At 42.6% G+C, this 20,511-nt stretch overlaps 1 protein-coding gene across 2 annotated transcripts in view; it reads right to left on the minus strand.

Annotated features, from left to right (window-relative positions):
• Window positions 1-16,989, minus strand: part of MARCHF11 (membrane associated ring-CH-type finger 11) — a 113,263-nt gene extending 96,274 nt beyond the window's left edge. Inside the window, exons 1-2 of one of the 2 annotated variants that reach the window (XM_040262475.1) lie at window positions 16,459-16,989; window positions 15,120-15,275 (exon numbers count right to left, since the gene is read on the minus strand). In XM_040262475.1, coding sequence (XP_040118409.1) covers window positions 15,120-15,275; window positions 16,459-16,989 — 687 coding nt within the window. Of the gene's footprint in view, window positions 1-15,119; window positions 15,276-16,458 lie in introns of those variants that run through there. The other variant, XR_005724794.1, reaches the window with a different exon arrangement.
• Window positions 16,990-20,511: the final 3,522 nt, after the last annotated feature.

Here is a 20,511-nt window from a genome sequence, read left to right on the forward strand (position 1 = left end):
TGGTGGCTCAGATGGTAAAGCGTCTGCCTACAATGCGGGAGACCTGGGTTCGATCCCTGGGTTGAGAATATCCCCTGGAGAGGGAAATGGCAACCCACTCCAGTACTCTTGCCTGGAGAATCCCAGGGATGGAAGAGCCTGGCAGGCTACAGTCCATGGGGTCGCAAAGAGTTGGACATAACAGCGACTTCACTTTCAACTTTCACCAAGGTTTTTAATATACGTATGTAAACTTGAAAACTATAGGTGGTAAAACATGGACCCCAACAGTCTACTCATGGAAAACTAAAACTGAGAATGGAATGTACTTTAGTAGGAAAACTAACCATGGGAAACATCCCTGTCATGCTTAGTCATGTCTGACTCTTTGTGACCCTTTGGACTGTAGCCTGCCAGGTTCCTCTGTCCCTGGGATTCTCCTGGCAAGATACTGGAGTGGATCGCCACTTCCTGCTCCAGAGGATCTTCTCAAACCAGGGATCTTCCTAGCCTGTGTCTCCTGCATTGCACGTGGATTTTTTACCCACTGAGCTATTGGAGAAGCCCCTAAATATTCATGAGTATATCCTATTTCCTATCTCTAGAAAGCCACATATGGAAAATTTCTGTCAATGTCAAATCTCATGCATGGGTAGACTTTCCTAACTATTTTATCTAAAATTTTAGCCACCTCTCTCAGCTTTTCATACCCCTCTTTTTGGCCAAAGTTTTTTCCTTAGCACTTACAATGAATTAATTTACTAATTTTTTTATTTGGAATTTTTATTTGTTTATTATCAATCTCCCTCTCTGGAGTATATGCCCTCTGAGGGCAGGAATTTTATTTCTTTTGCTTACTCTTCTGTTTATCTCCAACCCTTAGAACAGTGCCTGGCCTAGTAAGTAATTAATAAATATTTGTTGGATTAAATGGATGAATGTAAATGAATAAGCAACAAATCCAAAACCTAGCAGAATTTGATGTGTTCCAACTCTTGTTCTAACAGAACTAATAAAACAGTTACACGCCAAGAACTTTGAAAATGTTACCTGATTTAACTTTCCAACAACACTAAGGAATGAATACTTACGGTATCACTGTGGGTCACACAACTTAGCAAGTAGCTGAGCTAAAATTTAGACCCTGGTCTGCATGTTGCTAAAGTCTATGTTTTGTCCATTATATCCCACTGACCTACATATAATCTCAGCTCCTTTAGAAGATGTGTAACAAGTGTATAAAAGGGTGATCTAAAATTACAAAGGTTAATTGTGTCAAAATACTCATACTCAGGGGGCTTTGGAGACTTAGAAGGAACAGTTGGGTATTTATGAATGGCTATAAGAATATCCTATTTATTAGAAAAGCCTGCTGCTGCTGCTGCTAAGTCGCTTCAGTCATGTCCAACTCTGTGCAACCCCAGAGACAGCAGCCCACCAGGCTCCCCCATCCCTGGGATTCTCCAGGCAAGAACACTGGAGTGGGTTGCCATTTCCTTCTCCAATGCATGAAAGTGAAAAGTGAAAGTGAAGTCGCTCAGTCATGTCTGACCCTCAGCAATCCCATGGACTGCAGCCTACCAGGCTGCTCCGTCCATGGGATTTTCCAGGCAAGAGTTCTAGAGTGGGTTGCCATTGCCTTCTCCATAGAAAAGCCTAGGGTTCCACAAATACTCAATTACTCACATCAAGCCTCTGGTGATATAGTTCCTTTCAAGCAATATTAACAACATTTGTTGATTTTCATTAGACACTATTACAGGAATAACTACATACAGGTCCAAACTCTTTTACCCAATAATCCAATGATGTGTTGTCTGCAAGAGACACAATTTAGATTCAAGAAACAAATAGGTTGAAAATAAAAAGAATGAAGATAAATCACACAGACATATCCAAAAGACAGCTGGAGTAGCTATACTAGTATCTTACAGATAAAAATTGTTACTAGGGACCAAGAGCATTTTGTCATTAAAAAAAAAAAGTCAGTCCATCAAGATGTAACACTTATGAATGTATCTGCACTTAATAACAGAGCCCCAAAATACATACAGAAAAAACTGGGAGAATTGAAGAGAGAAATAGACAATTTAAAAATAGCATTTGGAAACTTCAATACCTCACTTTCAACTAGACGGAAGATCAACAAGGAAATAAACTAACTACACCAAACAGACCTTTATAGAATACATCACTCAACAAGAGCAGAATATATACTCTTCTTAAGAGCACATGGAATACTCTCCAGAATAGACCATATGTTAGAGCAAAATCCCTTACCCAAAACACTTCAGACCATATGTGTTTCAGAATTTCAAATTGTCCATATTTTTAAAGTATGTTGCATTTTTATTGTATTATATAATATCCTGCTCAGCAGGGTCTAGGTCAATATCCTGTAATTGCTCACAATATTTCTACAGCAAAATATATGAAAACTGACCCTACCTTAGAAAAAGACTATAAACAGCTTCAACTCAGTCCAGGTGTTTTGTCATGAAATAAATTACACAAAAAATTGTTAACTATTGCTTCTACTTTCAAAGCATTTTGGATACACTTCTCTTCATCTCTGCTGCCATCATCCAAATAGGAACCCCTGTTACCTCCTTCCTATCCATCAGGGAGCATTCTAGCAGCATTCCTGTTCTCAGCCCAGGTTCCTTCCAATCCAGGCTTTACAAACCAGCCAAAGGTATGTGTTACTTTTACTATTTTACTCCTCTGCCTGAAACTCTACAATGATGCCCCGTGGCTCTTAGAATGAAACACAAATCTATCACAAGTGGCCTGTGTGGTAAGGTGCATCCCTACTTCCCCAACACCTCCTACTCTTCCTCACGCATGGATCCCCTTTTATTCCGCCCAATACAACAAGCTCTTCATTATTTCGAGTCTTTGATCTAGCTGCTCCTCCTTTCAGGGTGATTATCATCAATCTTCAGGTTTAAACTTGACTACCATCGCCTCAGAAAGACTTTCCTTACCCCTTCTATCTAGATACACTTAGTATTTCCCATACCTTTAAAAAAAAATTGACTTTTAGAGTGGCTTTTTTTTTTTGTTTTTTAGTCGCTCAGTCGTGTCTGACTCTTTGTGACCCCATGGATGGTAGACTCTCAGGCTCCTCCGTCCACGGGATTTTCCAGGCAGGAGTACTGCAGTGGGTTGCCATTGCCTTCTCCAAGAGTGGCTTTAGATGTACATAAAAGTTGCAAAGACAAGTACAAAGAGTTCCCATATATGACACACACAGTTTCTCCTACCATCAGCATCTAACATTACTAAGGTACGTTTGTCACAACTTAGTAGATCAACACTGGCACGTTACTATTGACTAAGCTCCACATTTTACTAAGCTTTACTAAGCTTCTCTGGTAGCTTAGTTGGTGAAGAATCTGCCTGCAGTGCAGGAGACCTGGGTTTGATCCCTGGGTTGGAAAGATCCCCTGAAAAAGGAAATGGTGACCCACTCCAGTATTTTTGCCTGGAGAATTCCATGGACAGAGGAGCCTGGCGGGCTACAGTCCATGGGGTCGCAAGAGTCGGACACGACTTAGAAATGAAACCACCAGCACACTTCACTAGGATTTTACTAGTTCTCCTCTAATGACCTTTTTCTATTTCCAGAATGCCATCCAGGACACCACATTACGTTTGTTATCGCATCTCCTGGTGGCTTCCCTGGTAGCTCAGGCGGTAAAGAATCCGCCTGCAATACAGAAGACCTCGGTTTGATCCTTGGGTTGGGAAGGTGCCCTGGAGGAGGGCCTGGCAACCCCACTCCAGTATTCTTGCCTGGAGAACCCCATGGACAGAGGGGCATGCACGCCACATAGCCTTAGCTTTCTCTGGCTTGTGACAGCTTCTTGGACTTTTCTTGTTTTTTCTTCACAGTGTTGAAGAGTACTGGCCAGGTATTTTGTAGCCTGTACCCCAATTTGGTTTGGTCTGCTGTTTTTCTCATGGTTCAGTGAGAGTTATGGGTTTTTAGGAGGAAGACTACAAAGGTAAGGGAGGTAGTCTCATCACATCGTATCAAGGGCACATATTAGCAACATGGCTTAGCACTGGTAATGTTAAACATGGCCACAAGGCTTGGGCAGCATTTGCCAGACTTCTCTACTGTTAAGTTAATCCCTCTCCCCACATTCTATCCTGTAACCAGTCTATTCTTCGGAAACAAGCCACTAAGTACAGCCCACACTCAAGAGCCAAGGGGAGCCGGGCTCCACTTCCTGGAGAGGACAGTATATAAATATATAATTTAGAATTCCTCTGTGGGAGATTTGTCTCTTTTCCTCCATTTGCTTATTCATGCAGTCATTTATTTATAATAATATGCATACATGGAAGTTCATATTACAGTTTACATTATAATCCAATACTACATTATTTATTTTATTGCTCAAATTGTTCCAAATTTAGCCATTGGGGACTCTTCCGGGCTGGCTCATGTATCCTTTTCCTGAGTCCCATCATTGTTTTTTTGAGCATTTTCTTTTCTGGAACAACATACTCCAACCTCAGAGAATAACGTCTTGTATAAGACTGGTTCCTTTTACTGGAGGATGATATTGGAAACTAAGATCTGGTGCTAGGTAAACTGTAACTGGGGTTTTACTATTAGGCCTTCTCAAGAGACAGAGAGAAGAAATGGGTGTGTGTATACTAACTCATACACAAGCACATATCTATAAATATTTCCATATGTAACCATTTGTATCCATATTAAGCAAAACATGAGTTTACACTGATGTTTCCAACTCTAACCCAGTATCATATGGTTCATTGCATTTTTTAAATCATTTTTTAATCATTTTTTAAGTCATCCAGATTTTTCCTACTGAAATTATTAACTTAATCTAAAATTACCTAGTTTGCTTACTTATTGTTTATTGTTTGTCCTTCATCATCAAGAATTTAAATTTAGAAGCAGAGGCCTGTTTCAACAAATTCCATAGCTCTAGAATGGAGAAGAGCGCCTGCAACTTGGGAGTGGTCAATGTACTGATGAGTGAAAAAAGAGTCAATAAAAGTCATCAACTAATTCATAGTAGAAAAAAAGATGAAATATTTTGAGCCTAACCCTTGACATGAGTAAGATCATCTTCTAAATGAAAAATAAACAGATATTAATCCAACTCTATGCCCTGTTATATCAATAATCACTGTGCATTCACCATCACTAGGAGTTGAAAGTTTCCCCAAAAGCATTTCAAGGAATGCTTGAGAATTTTCCCCTAAAGTTTACTATAGTGGAGCTTAATTATGCCCAAAATGAAAGTAACACATTTCTATCTCAGATTTCCTTCTATGCAACGTATACTACTTCAGTCTTAGTAGGGTGTAGGTCAGACAGAAGAGGCAGACCGGAGGTAAGGACATTCCTCATCCATCCTTATGCTTCACCAAACTACTCAAGGAGGTCTTTTCCACCAAGTCTAGGGACCACGTGTCACTCAAAGCTACCTGACAAATTTTGGTACAATTAGTTCTAATTTTGTTGACTTAGCATTTTTCTTCTTTCTATTATTTCTCAAATTATTGAAAAGCTTTGTCCAGTTCTGAAAATGTCTTTCATAGAAGCTTTTGTATATGAAAGGTAAAAGGAAGACAGTTTGAGAGGGGACTGAAAGGGATTCTGCATTCAAAATTTTCTTTCCACTTCCAGGTTTGCCCTAAGGCTTGCCTGTTGACCCTAGAGAATACAACGTGGACAAGGGCTGTCACCCTGTTCACTGTGTCTTTTCTCTCTGAAGAACTGGAGGCTCCCCTGGAAACCTCCCATCTAGTTATCTTCAGTACAAAGAGAAGGATAAGATGTTGTCAAGAAAAGGAAGAAAAAGATGGAAGGAGGATAAGAGAAATATTTACAGAATGCTCAGTATATGCCTGGAAAATCCTGTGCTCTTTATTATTATTCTACTCTTAAGATTACAACTAATTTTACCAAAATTTGGTAAAGTTTTAAATTTCTTTGTGCTCAGTTGCTCAGTCATGTCTGACTCTTTGCAGCCCCATGGACTGTAGCCCTCCAGGCTCCTCTGTTCATGGAATTCTCCAGCAAGAAAACTGGAGTGGGTTGCCACTTCCTACTCCAGGGGATCTTCCTGACCCATGGATTGAACTTGAGTCTCTTGCATCTCTTGCATTGGCAGGTGGATTCTTTACCATTAGTACCACCTGGGAAGCCCTTGATTTTCTTACTTTCTTTTAAAAACTGATAGCGAGGATGCTTACATACATACTTATATTAAAATCTGCAAATGTAACACAGAAAAGAAGTTAACACTGGGGTGGGAAGAAAAGAGAAAAAGTATTTCTTGTGGCTTCTGGAATATTCTGTCACAGGAATATAAATAAAATCCACTAATATTTGTGAGAGATATTATCCTTCTTAAAGACTTTTTTTTTAACAGGCTGAACAAACCAAGGCAAGCTTGTATACATTTCTTGAAATAGTTCCTTGTTTATCTGAACTATTTTGTACCCTGGAGTTATGACATGTAAGTGTCAGGGCACAACTGCAGGTCCATATATAACAAAGGAGTGCCCAGAGGGTTCCTGAAATAAGAGCTGGATGCTCCATTCATACCAGGAGGGCCCCTGTGCCTAGATTAAGCCTTGGCCACTTGCACATAATTAGCATACCAAAATGAGAAAGAAAACTGGAAAACATATTAGGGCAACGGAACCCTGTTACCATGTAAAGGACGCATGCATTGCGCAGGTGTCATTATTCAAAATCAGCTTCGTTGAAGAGATGAAAACGGGGGGTGGGGGCGGAAAAAGGTTTTTAGAGTCGCTTTCAGAGCATATATACCTAAAAGGAGGGACTGAAATATCTCCCCAATAAGTTCTCACTGACTTTACACAGCACCGTTTTTGTCACGTCTTCCCACGGGACTGCTTCCAGACCACCTCTCCTATGTGGGACTTCATTTGGCTAAGTCACAAGAACAGTTGTTGAATTATAAGTTATGGGCACAGGGAAGATGCTGTCAAATATCCAAGGATACAAAAAGCACAAGCCACGGTGCAGTTTTTCCTGGCCACGTCCTCAGTGTCCGCTATGCATTTACTTGTAATTGTAGGCGGTTATCTTGTCCGTTCCCCGCTGCTCTGAAGGGTCGGAAGCGCTGTAGCTTCACCCTCAGAGTCATCCCATCCTACTCTTAGAAGGTCCAAAAATAGAAGGAAGCTGAGTTTCCTTTGTTCCAATCCCTTCAGCAAACATCAGTCACATCACGGCAAAGCCACACGCCAAGACAAAGCAGGAAATGAGTAAGGGAGACGTGGTCTGTTCCCTTGCCGCATCGCCCTGCGTTGGGGTATTGTACTCACCAGTGGAAAATCATTTTGGAAGTTATGTTACAACTGTACAAATTGCTCATTAAAAAATTAAAAAAATCCATCACCTAGTTTTCAGCCAGGTGGCAGATTTCACACCAAGAAAACTACCCAGTAGACATTCTTAGCAGTTCATCTACACCCGCGATCATACAGTAAAATTTCCAACAAATTATTCAATTTCTCTGAACAAATGCTAGATGAAATCCTTCAACCAGTGACAACCTCAAGAAACCAAGTGTGTCACACATGGGTAATTTCACATTCACAGAGTCTTTTTCATGACATTTTAGTTTTTGAAAAGAGCAGATCTGTCTCACTGGAAACTTTTTTTTTTTTTAATTCTAGGTTTTTAAAAATAGACCCTACTTTTAAGATTTTTTTTTCCCTATGGTCTGCAGAACCGAACATATTTTCCCAGGCAGATTCAGAATAGGAGTATGAGGTCAATTTAAGAAGGAGTTGAAAATTAACTGTAGACAGCTAATGGGTGAGCAGTAAATGCAACTTAATTTCCTTAAATCATATTCTCACCACAGAAATATGAACACGACCCCCATGATCTTCTCTATCTTTCTTGCTCATGTGCTCATTCATTCATGCCTGCTACAAATATTCACTGAATGCCCACGAACTGACCAAGAAAGTGACTGCCAAGCTACCTTATCTGTGTTACCTCATTTTTTTCTAAAATCTGTCCCACAGATTTTTAGGGACAGATTCTTCCTCTACAAGCAGCTGAGTGGAGAGGCCAAGAGAGCAAAGAAGAGAAAGGTGTCAAAAGGAAGATATACTTGAAAAGAGCTAGAATGAATCTAGAAAAGCAGACACATGTGGGAAGGAAAGTTCTGGAGAGTGTCATCCATCAGGACCGCATCATTCCTGGTCCTCTCTCCGTAAAGGATAAAAGCAAGCACCAGTCCACGGTACCCTGAAGGGTCTCCATCTTTTTTTTTTACTATCATCTTGGAACCATCTGGCTTTGAAACAGATTGTAAAATTACTGTACACACAGCCCATACAGTAAGTAAGATGGCTATAGTAGTAGATGCAGTCTAATTTACATGTTTTATTCACTAGAGGATTATTAATCTGTTCTCATGCAGATTTAACTGTGCAGTGTTTAACTGCAGTAAAATGCAGATCTAAGTGCTTTGAGAATTAGTAAGCAAATGAAACAAAAATTACTTCAAAGGCCAGGGAGATGCCTCATGATGTGTTCTTTGTTTATTTTGATATTTTTAATTACCTATTATAGACATCAGTACATGTATTTAAATATTAACGTTTCAGCACTGTTTCTCAGATATTCAGGCATGGTAATAAAAAGCCTCCCCTCTACGTGTCATTTGCTGTGAAACCTACAGAGATGCCAACAAGAGCAACAGAGAAAAAGTAAAAGTGGTGGCTTCATCACTTCAGCCATGTTGAACGTATGCAGACATTCTTAATCCATTAAATGCAAACTCCTTGAGTATTTCAACAGACAGCAACGCTGATAAAGTTCATGTTCTGATGTTTTCCTAATATATTTCCAAAATCACAGTCAATTTTCAATGATAGTTTGTCAGCTTCTCTTACTTCATCAGCTACATCATGAGAACAACTTAAATCACCTCTGAAGGAGGAAATACCCTTTTTACGACAGAGCCCTATTTAGCAAAATAATGATCACAGGGCCCTCGAGAAGCTCATTAAAGGTCTATAAACGCTTTGTACACATGTAGTCCAGAAGCTGTACAATAGAACGGTAGCCAAGGTGAAGCTACCTCGTGTCAACTTTATCTCTAATTCAAAACTATCACAATGAATCCCACCAGGAAAAGAACAAGGATAAAAGTGAAAAATACTCTCATTCCAAGGAGTTGCTCCAATCAGTCTCACTGCTGGAAGAAGACTTGTTGCTGATAGCCCATTGTAAGAGCTTCAAGGAAAAGCATCAGGGCAGACGAACAGAAATGTTATTGGCTGGTAAAGATGGCCAGGGCCCTGTTATCTATAAGCAGGCAGCCCACGTAGCAGTCTCCGACCCTACCCCACAAGCCCTTCGCCAATCGTTGGTGCCCCAAGTAACAGAGGAGGAAGGAAAGCTGATGGATACCAGATTCACCGTGACTGATGCTGGGCCACCTGCCTGTGCCCTCTGTGACTACACCCCCGCCCCCAGGATCTCTGGAGCTTCTTCGACCTCCTGCTTATCACACACACCCAAACTCCAGAGCATACACACGCAATGCTACTCAGTGATACTGGAGGGTACTTCCCTGTGCTTGGCCATGAAAAAGCATCTCTCCAATTATAAGCAGACTCCAATAAAGACTCATGGGGAGGAACAGCTGGAGAGTAAATATGCGCCCACGGGCTGAGATCATTTTATATCTCACTACATCTGATTTTGTAAAACCCTGATTCCTTCTTTATTTATAATAACCAATCTGGTTGGAAACCTAGGCGGGCTCTCCTAGAAAAAGCAGAGAGTAAACATGCAGGGATAAAGAATGATATGGAAAGAAGAGTCAATAACTTTATTTCAGTGACAAGAGACTGAAGGAAACAACAGGAACTGTTGCTGGGAGCAAGTGAGGGTCCCCCTCTCTCAGCCGACTGAACAAGTAAATGTCATCGGAGTCGACATTAAAATGGCACCTACTATGTGCTGGCATTATTCCAAGCATTTTACAGGTATATACATATTTAATCCTCAAAAAATGTATAAAATAGGTGTCTTTATTATCTTTTAAATATGAGTTAACTGAGGCATAAATAGTTAACTCAGCCAAGGTAACATAGCTACTGCCTTCCATTAACATTTTATTCTTCTATGTTTAGGCATTATGCTGCTGCTGCTGCTGCTGCTAAGTCGCTTCAGTCGTGTCTGACTCTGTGCGACCCCATAGATGGCAGCTTACCAGGCTCTGCCGTCCCTGGGATTCTCCAGGCAAGAACACTGGGGTGGGTTGCCATTTCCTTCTCGAATAGATGAAAGTGGAAAGTGAAAGTGAAAGTGAAGTCGCTCAGTCACGACCCCATGGACTGCAGCCCACCAGGCTCCTCCATCCATGGGATTTTCCAGGCAAGAGTACTGGAGTGGGTTGCCATATAATCCATGTCTTATAGCATGTTTAAAGTTTCCCATACAATGCTTCATCTAGTAAATATTCTCTCTTCAAACATCTCTAGTTCTTGAAAAAGTACTGAAAGCATTCATAAAGCTAAATATACTTGCTTAATTAATTTAAAATATCACCAACATCTCAAATTTGATCTTATATGTTCTTAGATTGCACTAATTTTATACCACAGTATGAGATTCAAAACAGAATTAGCTTTTACTCTTAAAATTATCATTAATGCATCATCTTGAATATGGTAATCAATAAAAGATTCTGCAAGGAGGTAGTAGGAACGTAAATGCATGTTAATTACTTCTAATGTCTTAATTAGCTCCTACTGCTAATGATACAGTAATTAAGATTTAAATATATTCTACAGGCTACATCAGATTTCTGTTGGGTCATGTTGATGAGCATCACTAAAAGCTCACAAAATGGGGAGGTTTACACCCAAATTCTCAAAGAATTCTAATCTCAGTGAGAAAAACAAGTAGAACTAAGGTTTTAGACTCATTGCAACATGTTTCCTGCACACACTCGTGCTTCTTGGTTAGCTGTTCCTTTCCTTCTCTGTCCCCACATCTCTCTGGGCACCAAGAGGAGCATCATGGCAACAGTCACTTCTGAAAGTGCTTTAGTGGATACATCAAGCACTGCCGATGGAGTCCAACTCCCATCCATCTTTTAACTTTCTTTATTTCTGATCCCTGAAAGGGGAGTTATGGTGGTACATGTTGACCAATCTGGACCTGATGAGGGCCAAATGTAAACACCAGGGTAGGTAGATGGCACCATTTTGGAAGCTACCTCCACAGGGGATTAAAGATGTCCACTCTTTTTAAAGAAGGGCAGGCTCCAGAGGTGGAGCCTATTTTTTCTTCTCTTGAATCTGGTTGGTCCTCTGATTTGCTTCAATCAAGGGAATGCAGCAGACATAAAACCATGTCACTTCCAAGGCTGGGTCATAACAGACCTGTAACTTTTACTTTTATGCTCCTGGAATCCAATCATCACACCCAAATCACACACAGAAAGGAGTGAAGCACCAGCTGACAGCCCCAACTGAGCTTCCAACCAACAACCAGCACAAGTCAGTTCAGTTCGGTTCAGTCGCTCAGTCATGTCCGACTCTTTGCGACCCCATGGACTGCAGCACGCCAGGCCTCCTTGTCCATCACTAGCTCCCGGAGTTTACTCAAACTCGTGTCCATTGGGTCAGTCAAGTCAAATAAAGTTACCCCTCTTGGATGTTCCCATCCAGTCAAACCTCACAGCTCTAGAATGATGCCATATATGGAGAGGAACCTCCCAACTGATCTCAGTCAACCCACAGACTCTTAAGAGATAATAAATGATGGATGTTGTTTAAACCACTAAGTGTGTGAGGTAGTTTGTTAAACAGCAATAGATAAAGCCTTTCCAGACCATCATCGAGACTCAGGATGAAACCAGTGCCTGCTTGACTCAGCATAACACAGGATAAGTCGTGATGAACCCAGAAACATCAGGATGGCTATGATGAAGTTGAGAAGAACACTTTCCAACCAGGGCACAGTGGCTAAGGGTATGGACCTCAGAGCCTCAGACTGTTTGAATCTTGGCTTTGTCTTTTACTAGATATGAGCATAGTAAAAGGTACTCAACTATGCTGTACCTCAGTTTCCTTTTGTATAAAATAGAGATAATATTCTCTACCTCATAGGTTTATTTTGAAGATTAAACATCAATAATAGAATATGTAAAGCACTTAGAACAGTGCCTGGCACAAAGTAAGTGTTCAGTAATGCTTTCTCTTACTAGTATTACTTAATCTTTTTCCCTTCTACATCCAAGGAACTACCCACTCCCAGCTATGGGAGGGTTCTCTACTTAAAATGAAGGGGTTCAGAAAGTGCAAGGGAAGGACACGACATGGTTCCCGTTTGATCCTATACCATGAGGAGGTGGATCTCTGCCATGTCATAAAAATATGAGTGTGACAAATGCTAAATTTGATTAACTTCACACCAGAGGAAACCAAAACTCAGAGTAAATGCTCGGTGTGTGGGTCATCAATAACAGATATGTCAGTCAATCATTCAAATTTTATCCGAGGATAATCTGCTCCTACGTATGGCAATCTATGCTATGGGAACCTTATAACTGAGTTCTGTTCATTAAGAGTACTGAGCTTTCTAAGCACGTAAGGCAGTCCTGGAAAGTTGTGTTTCCAGGCATGATCTGAACTGTCATCGTCATGAGCTCATATCAATTTTGTTTCTAAATATTATTTTGTAGTTCACTGGAACAAACAGGTCAGGCCACAGATTATGAAAATATTTGCACACGTCATAATAAAATTAATCTTAAATGTATTAGTAATACTAGGTTAGCTTTTGGTTTTTGGTTGCTTTTGTTTCCTCTTGATTTTTCAGTCATATTACATACACACTTTGTGGACTTGTTTTTATTAAAATAACTACTGATTTTTAAAATGAAGCAAAACTACTGATTTTTTAAATGAAACAAAATACAGTAATAATCTATACTGCTATAGGTTTAGAATTAGTAAATATCATTTTGCCCCAACTCTCTGTCTCTTCTATTTTAAAATTACATCAAGTGCCTATTTATATTTACTTTAGAATTAACCACACCAAGCGAATTAATACATTGTGGCATAAGTTGAAGTTTTTTAAATACTTAGCAATCTATATCAGCTCTGGAACATCTGACCATAGCACTTCTCATGGGACTTTTCACTGGAGCCTCAAGGCTCTCCATTTCTCATCTCCACACATTCTATTCATAAAATTATTATAGATTCAATTATACTACTCATATCCTGTTATTTGGGCATGGTTCCCTCTGCTTTTCAAGACAATTATGACAGATCTATAAATCGATACCCAAGTAGGTCAATCAGTTAGTGGTTCTGAGAAAAAATGTCAGGTTTGTGCCTATCTTTACCATCATCATCATTCATTCACATTAGTTATTCATCTTCTTTCCAAATTATTTACCAGCCTTAGGTCAGCTTGAGAAAATCCATACTTTTATTTCATGCCAGCTAATCATGCCTTAAATGAGTATCAGAAATACAAATTAATTGCAAATTAAAAGACACTCTTTGGAAGGAAAGTTATGACCAACCTAGACAACATATTAAGCAGAGACATTACTTTGCCAACAAAGGTCCATCTAGTCAAGGCTATGGTTTTTCCAGTGGACATGTATGGATGTGAGAGTTGGACTGTGAAGAAAGCTGAGTGCCGAAGAATTGATGCTTTTGAACTGTGGTGTTGGAGAAGACTCCTGAGAGTCCCTTGGACTGCAAGAAGATCCACCCAGTCCATCCTAAAGGAGATCAGTCCTGAGTGTTCATTGTAAAGACTGATGCTGAAGCTGAAACTCCAATACTTTGGCCACCTCATGCGAAGAGTTGACTCATTGGAAAAGACCCTGATGCTGGGAGGGATTGGGGGCAAAAGGGGAAGGGGATGATAGAGGATGAGATGGCTGGATGGCATCACCAACTCGATGCATATGAGTTTGGTTAAACTCCGGGAGTTGGTGATGGACAGGGAGGCCTGGTGTGCTGCAGTTCATGGGGTCGCAAAGAGTCAGTTGGACACGACTGAGCGACTGAACAGAACTGAACTGAATTCAGCTTCCATATTCCTACTGCCATCGCTAACAATTCCATCTATTTTATATTGCTCAATGCAAACTAAATTTGGTAATTTAAAGTGAAACAGGGAACATGGGACTTTATTACTTTCTCACCCTCCTAACTTTCAGTTCCTCTTCCTTTTCCTTCCATTACCTCCTTCATTTCTGTTTTGAACCTACTCTTTCATATCAGCTAAACTTCAATCCCATGTCACTGTAAGACCTTGTCAATTACACACTATTCTGCTTTAGTCTAAGATGTCTTTCTTAGTATTATTTTACATCCCACCAGTCTATTCCAAGAACCTGAATCTGTTCCATCATTTAAAAAAAAAAAAAGAAAAAGCTTATCTCTCCAAGAATTTTTGTCTGGTTATCAGCATTATGTGATCGTGTGATTATGCACTAAAAGTTCTAAGAATATATAAAATTTCAGTAATATTATTGAGAGTAAATGTTGGGAATACTTCTGCATCCACTGTGTAGTTGAACAGAGCAATGAATGAAAGTAGCCAAAATAAAACTGTGAAAAAATACTCATATGAAAAAGAAAGTCTGGTTAAGTGTAAAAATGGCTCAGATTAGAAATAATGGATCCCACCAAAGTTTCCAGATTAGTAAACTTTTGCTTTACTTGCATCTATCTCCTGTAAATGGAGCCCATTTAGAGTTTCAATGCTTAAATTAACAAAATACTACTAAAATAATTTGTGTAACATTTCTAATTAATAAAATTGAATTAACTGAAGTATAAGACATTTTTTTACCTACTTGCCCATTTACAAACTAGGATGAGTATAATTTCATCCATAAACAACCAATTAATAAAGGAAGCCATTTGAATAAAAATGGCTTTGGAGTTTCTCAGATAAAAATGTTACAGACTTCTCAAAGCACATCTCTACAAATTCTAAATCTTGGTTTTAGAGTGATTTGTACAGAATATCTTAAGTAGCATATGCAGATATCCTCATGCTTAGTAGCAAAATGACTTCAAGGGAAGGAAATTTCACAACAGTTTACCTGGCAGGGTTGCTTCATTTTAATGGCTGTGACGTGGTATCTGTAACAGCAGAGTTCGCAGGTCCAGGAACCCCTCTCACTGATCCATTTTAGCAAGCACAGCTGATGTGTATACCGAACGGACCCATCACATCGGCAGGGGTTCAACAGCTCCCCCTGAAAAGAAAACAACTCAGCATGAATCTTTATGTTTGTGTTTTTGTTTTAAAAACCCAACACTTGCTTTCTTTTCTTGCAAAGCAATTTACTCAGAAGGATACAAGCATCGAACTCCATCCTAGAAAATGAAATTAAAATTTTATATCTCTGGTGGGAATGAAACTAAAGTCTTAAAACTATTTCAAAGATATTACTTAGAGTCATGACATAAATGTTCTACCAACATACAAAATGTCTGCAAGATATAGCTCTCAATACCCTTGGGGGAAAGCTGTACTATTAAATCTCTTTAATAACTTTTAAGTGGATGGTCAGATGCATTTCCTCTGCAGTTATTCTTAATCATTGCTAAAGAAGAAATGCATGCCATCCCAGAAAGTAGCTTGCAATAGCATTATGCTTTTATTTTTTTCTAAATGTAGCATCATAAATATTGACTTAGGGCACTATATTCCTGAAAGCTTACATGTTCTTATGCAATTTCCTTACTTATAAAAATATTAAACCTAATGTTTTCTGAGACCACACATTTCATAAGAGAGATGTATATCCTGTTTACCCCGAGATTACTTGCTTATAAGTTTGCAAGCACCTCTAACGGAGTTAATAATTTTAGAATTGTGTTTCTAATCAAGTACATTGTTGGCTAAATAGGCTTTCTTTCACAAGATCAAACTCCATTTTTATTTGTCCTATTAAAAACTCTAACATGCTTTTCACATCAGTGAGACTGAGTCACCAAAATTTGCAATAAGGAAAGACTCTGCCCTTTTTGGTTTTGAAATGACTCACTCCCTGTTTGTGCTCTAAGGCTATCTGCCTCACGATACACTTGTAGATAAAGGAATATAGGTTGGTTTCTATGTATAAACCAAATCCATTTAGTAATTCACAAAAGAGATACTTATAGCATTACCACTAAAACACCTGAGGAGTGTGTAACTGCAAAACCAGGTAGGGAAAAAAAAAAAAAAGTGTAGACCAGATCAAGCACTATTCGCCACCGGGACAAGGTTATTTGCCTTTGCAAGAAAGGGACCCTGGGTAGCCGCCACGCAACCGCTCAACCCAGGAACCCAGAAGCGGGCGCTGTCCGTGGTGCTGAAAGTCGGCCATCCGGAGCCAGCCCAGCCCTGCCCGAGCCCACCTCCCTCTGCCCCAGCGTACCGCCGGGGCTCACCTGCTCGGCGCCCTGGAAGCAGATCTTGCAGATGGGCTGGTGGTGCTGATGCTGGTGCCCGGCGCGCTGGTCGCCGCCGCCGCCGCTGCTGCTGCTGCGGCTGCTACACACCGAGCGCGTCTCGGGCTGGTCGCCTGCGCCCCGCCGCTCGCCCTCCCCACCCGCGCCGGCCTCGGGCTCCCCGGGGCCGCCCTTCCCTGCCGCCGCCTCGGGGACCGTCGCCTCCGGAAGGCGCCTCGGACCTTCGCCGGAGTCGCCGGCCGCCGACACCTCCTGCCCTGCCGGCGGCGGCGGCAGCTCCTCGGCGCCCCGGTGCCGCGAGACCACCTCCGCTGGCGGCTCGTCGGGCCCCGCGCGGCGCTCAGGGGACGCGGGCGGCGCCGGCGGGTAGCGAGGGGTCGCGGGGCCCGAAGCCGGCTCTCCCGGCAGCGGCGGCGGGGGAGGCGGCGGGGCAGGCGACGGGGGTGGCTCGGCGTCCCCGCTCTCCGCCTCGCGGCGCCGGCCGCCGCTGTGGCCGCCCTCAAAGCTCATGGTGGAGCCGCCGCCGCCCTCCTGCCAGCCTGGCGAGCGGGCCCGGCTCGGGCTGCGGGCTAACGGAGAAGGGAGGAGGGAGGGAAGGATGAGGGGGCGGGAGGAGGGTGGTGACAGGGGGCCCGGGCGCCTGGGACTGAGGGGCGGGACAGGGAGGGGACGCGGAGGGTCCGGCGGCGGCGGCGGCGGCGGCTGCTGCTCCGCGGAGCCGCGGGCTCGGCTCTGATGGAGGCGGTGCCCGATTCGGCAGCTCGAGAGAGCGGCGGGGCCCCGGGGGGAGGGGGGTCGGGGGGAGCGAGGGCGGGGGACCCGGCAACCAGGGGAGGGGGAGGAGCCGCGCCGCGGAGGGGATGGGCCCAGGAGGAGGTATTCGGCGGGAGCCGGCGCCCGGCGGTAGGTGGGGAGGAGCCGGGGGTCGTGCCGGGGGTCGTTCCGGGGGATGGGGAAGGGGCGGGCGTAGGGGGCGAGCGCAAACCTCCGGTAAGGTGCGGAGACGGCGGGCGGGATGGAATTAGGGGGAGGCGGGTGGGGGAATCCCTGGGCCGCCTCCCGCGACCCCGCCCCGGGGCCGCTCACGTCTGTTCTGGGGCGGATTACCCGTCTTGGAACCGCGCAGCACTGCGGCTCCGGTGGGTTGCGGGAGTGGGGGTTGGGGGGGGGGGTCGGAGGCCACCGGGTCCAGAAACCGTTACCGGCCGGGCCGGGGGGATGCCCGCGGGGCGGGACGGGGCGATCGAACCCGAGACCCGCGTGGGAATGGAGGGGGAGCGGAGGGCTCGCGACACTGCTGCCCCTAGCGCGCCCCAGCCGCCCCCTAAGCAGGGGGCCAAGGAAAGGGCGCACGGGGCCCTGGGGACTAACGGATGCTTCCCCTAGACCGCTTCCAGCTCCCTGAGCCCTCTCCCTCAAGGGAAGGGCACACTCACTGACCCTTCGGAGCCTCCAAAACAAAAGTCACTAAAACCTGCATCTTCCTTCTCAGCCCCTCCTCGCCCTCTCCCTCCTGCAGTGAGTATCCTGGTTTATTTGAAAATATCCTGGTGACACTGTAAATATCATGTCCTAGAGTGGTTCCTCCTAGTGAACCCTGATGCCACGTTTCTGTGGCGGGTGGTCTCTTTCACCCTTGCCATAGAAAGGACTCAAATGACACCTCTCCTGCAGAAGTTGCTGCACCCGTGGATCTCGATTTTATGCACCCGGAAGCCAGCCAGTTTCTCTGGAACTCCCCTCCAAAAAGCCTCCTCTTCCTGCAGGGCAACAAGCTCAGTTCTTTTCTGAAAATAAACTACCTTACCTGCAGGGAACTAGACTCGGGGGCGGGGGGCGGGGAACGGTGCACATGCCTAGTTTCCAAATTCGTACAGTGTAAAATCACAAAGCAATAGATTTATATACTGCAATGTGTCTATTCAAAGCATCGGTTCTTTTCACTAGTGTAACACTTTGATGTCTTTGACACAACTGACTTGCTCTCCAGGCAGTCGTTTTTGGCTGCATTTCATAGCTGTAGAGCCAGGATCAGACAGGCAAAGTTACTTGTTCAAGGTCACAGAACTATTAACAAAGAACTTTTGAGCTCCCTGACTCCACAGATTTTCTGACTCAAACACCGAATGATTTTTCCCCCAATTCTGTTTCCTGCCTCCTAAAACAATATTGTATTAATAATACATGGCATGTTTGGTGGCACTGACTTCTATTAATAGCTAGATGTTCTTGAATGATTAAGATAAACTAACAGCCTAATTTAATTTTTCCACTATACATTTGGCAGTAAGAAGTATATTTGGTTTAAAAAAAATAATCCAGCTCTTTCAACAGAAATTGGTTTGGTTGGAAAGCAGAGAAGAAAGTAGTGAAAAAGAAGTCAAGAATGCTTTGTCGCAAGTGATTCCAGATGAGAGTTCCCAGAGATGTCCTCTAACACTTAGCCTCCTCCAACTAGCTTGTTTTCGGTAGCAGAATGGCAAGCAGCAAGCACATTTAAATAATAGTAATAATCCTTGAATGCCCTAGGAACTTATCACACTGAAGAAATATGGTTGTAGATAATGCTTTCATTTTCTGTCTTCACCTGTCAAAATGACATTGCACAAGACTGTAGACTGCCACAAGTCATAATATGATCATAAGCCCTAATCCTAAATTCTTGAATTAAAAGGTGTCTAAATTGTTTTTTAATCCCCCTAAGTAATTCAGTTTACAACTAATACATTTCTCCCAAATATGATACAGTCCATCATTGTTTGAAGAACAGGATATAAAAGCTGTGAGTTCTGGATAAACAGTGTGCAATGACTCAGGCAACAAAGTAACATGGATAAAAGAGTAAACTGGCCACAATGCTAGATGTGTTCTTTCAGTTGATTGTTGAAAAATAACTTAATAAGAGAAAATTAACTTTCCTTATGATGATGAGTAGCCATGTAAAAATATTATTTGCTAGCATCTGCCTGGTGGGCTGCTGTCTATGGGGTCGCACAGAGTCGGACATGACTGAAGTGACTTAGCAGCAGCAGCAGCAGCAATCTCCAAAGCTAACCTGAACAAAGGGAAACTTGTTTGTAATCTTCAGTTAACTCAGTGAGTCTTCAATGGATCAAGGAAAAAAAACACCTTTGTAACCTTGACTGCATCCTCTGCCATAAATATATAAAAACAGTGGAGTGTACTGAAAGGATAAACCACTCTCAGCTGCTGGCACCCAAGTAGGAGAGCTGACGGAGAGACACAGACATCACATAAAGAACCACAGGGCACCCACAGCCACCAACAGCCATCCAATGGCTGATGTGCATCCACCAACTAAGAAATGGATGAAGGGAGAGGCAATTCTGCCAACCTGAGCAAACAGAGAAAGGCACATCCAACCTATACAAATGAAGAGAAAGATCTAAGTAATACAGGTAATGCTTGAAAAGTCTCCATCCTCATGTTTTTGCCTACCCTACCCACCCATACGTGCAGAGTTACACTTATCTTTACCAAAGGAGGTCTTTCATTATGAACATGCAAACTCTTTAGACATCAGGAGTCTCTTGAGTTGAATCCGAGGATGGAAGAGAGATGGAAGGGCCCCAGGCCAAGTATGTCCCAAAAATTTCTTTGGTGATATTAATGGATATCTGTACAATTTTCTCCTTGAACTTCCCTGTGACCACATCTTGAAGGTGTCCCCTGAAGTCACCTCAGGATATTAGGCAGAAAACAGTTCAAGCTACACTAGGTCAGAGTTGTTTCAGGAATGACTTTGAAGCTACACTAGGTGTAATGACCTTGATCTGTCCTCCAATAGAGTTAGCCTGAAGAGCTCTTTAAAACTGCCTTTCTGATGGACCTGGAGATTATCATACTAGACAGAGATAAATATATGACATCACTTATATGTGGAATCTAAAAAAGATACAAATGAACTTATTTACAAAACAGAATATAGGCTCACAGACATAGAAAACAAACTTATGGTTACCACAGGGGAAGCTGATGGGGGGAGGGAAGGAACAAATTAAGAATCCAGGG

Source organism: Oryx dammah, unplaced genomic scaffold, assembly GCF_014754425.2.
Source record: "Oryx dammah isolate SB20612 unplaced genomic scaffold, SCBI_Odam_1.1 HiC_scaffold_20, whole genome shotgun sequence".
Taxonomy (NCBI): domain Eukaryota; kingdom Metazoa; phylum Chordata; class Mammalia; order Artiodactyla; family Bovidae; genus Oryx; species Oryx dammah.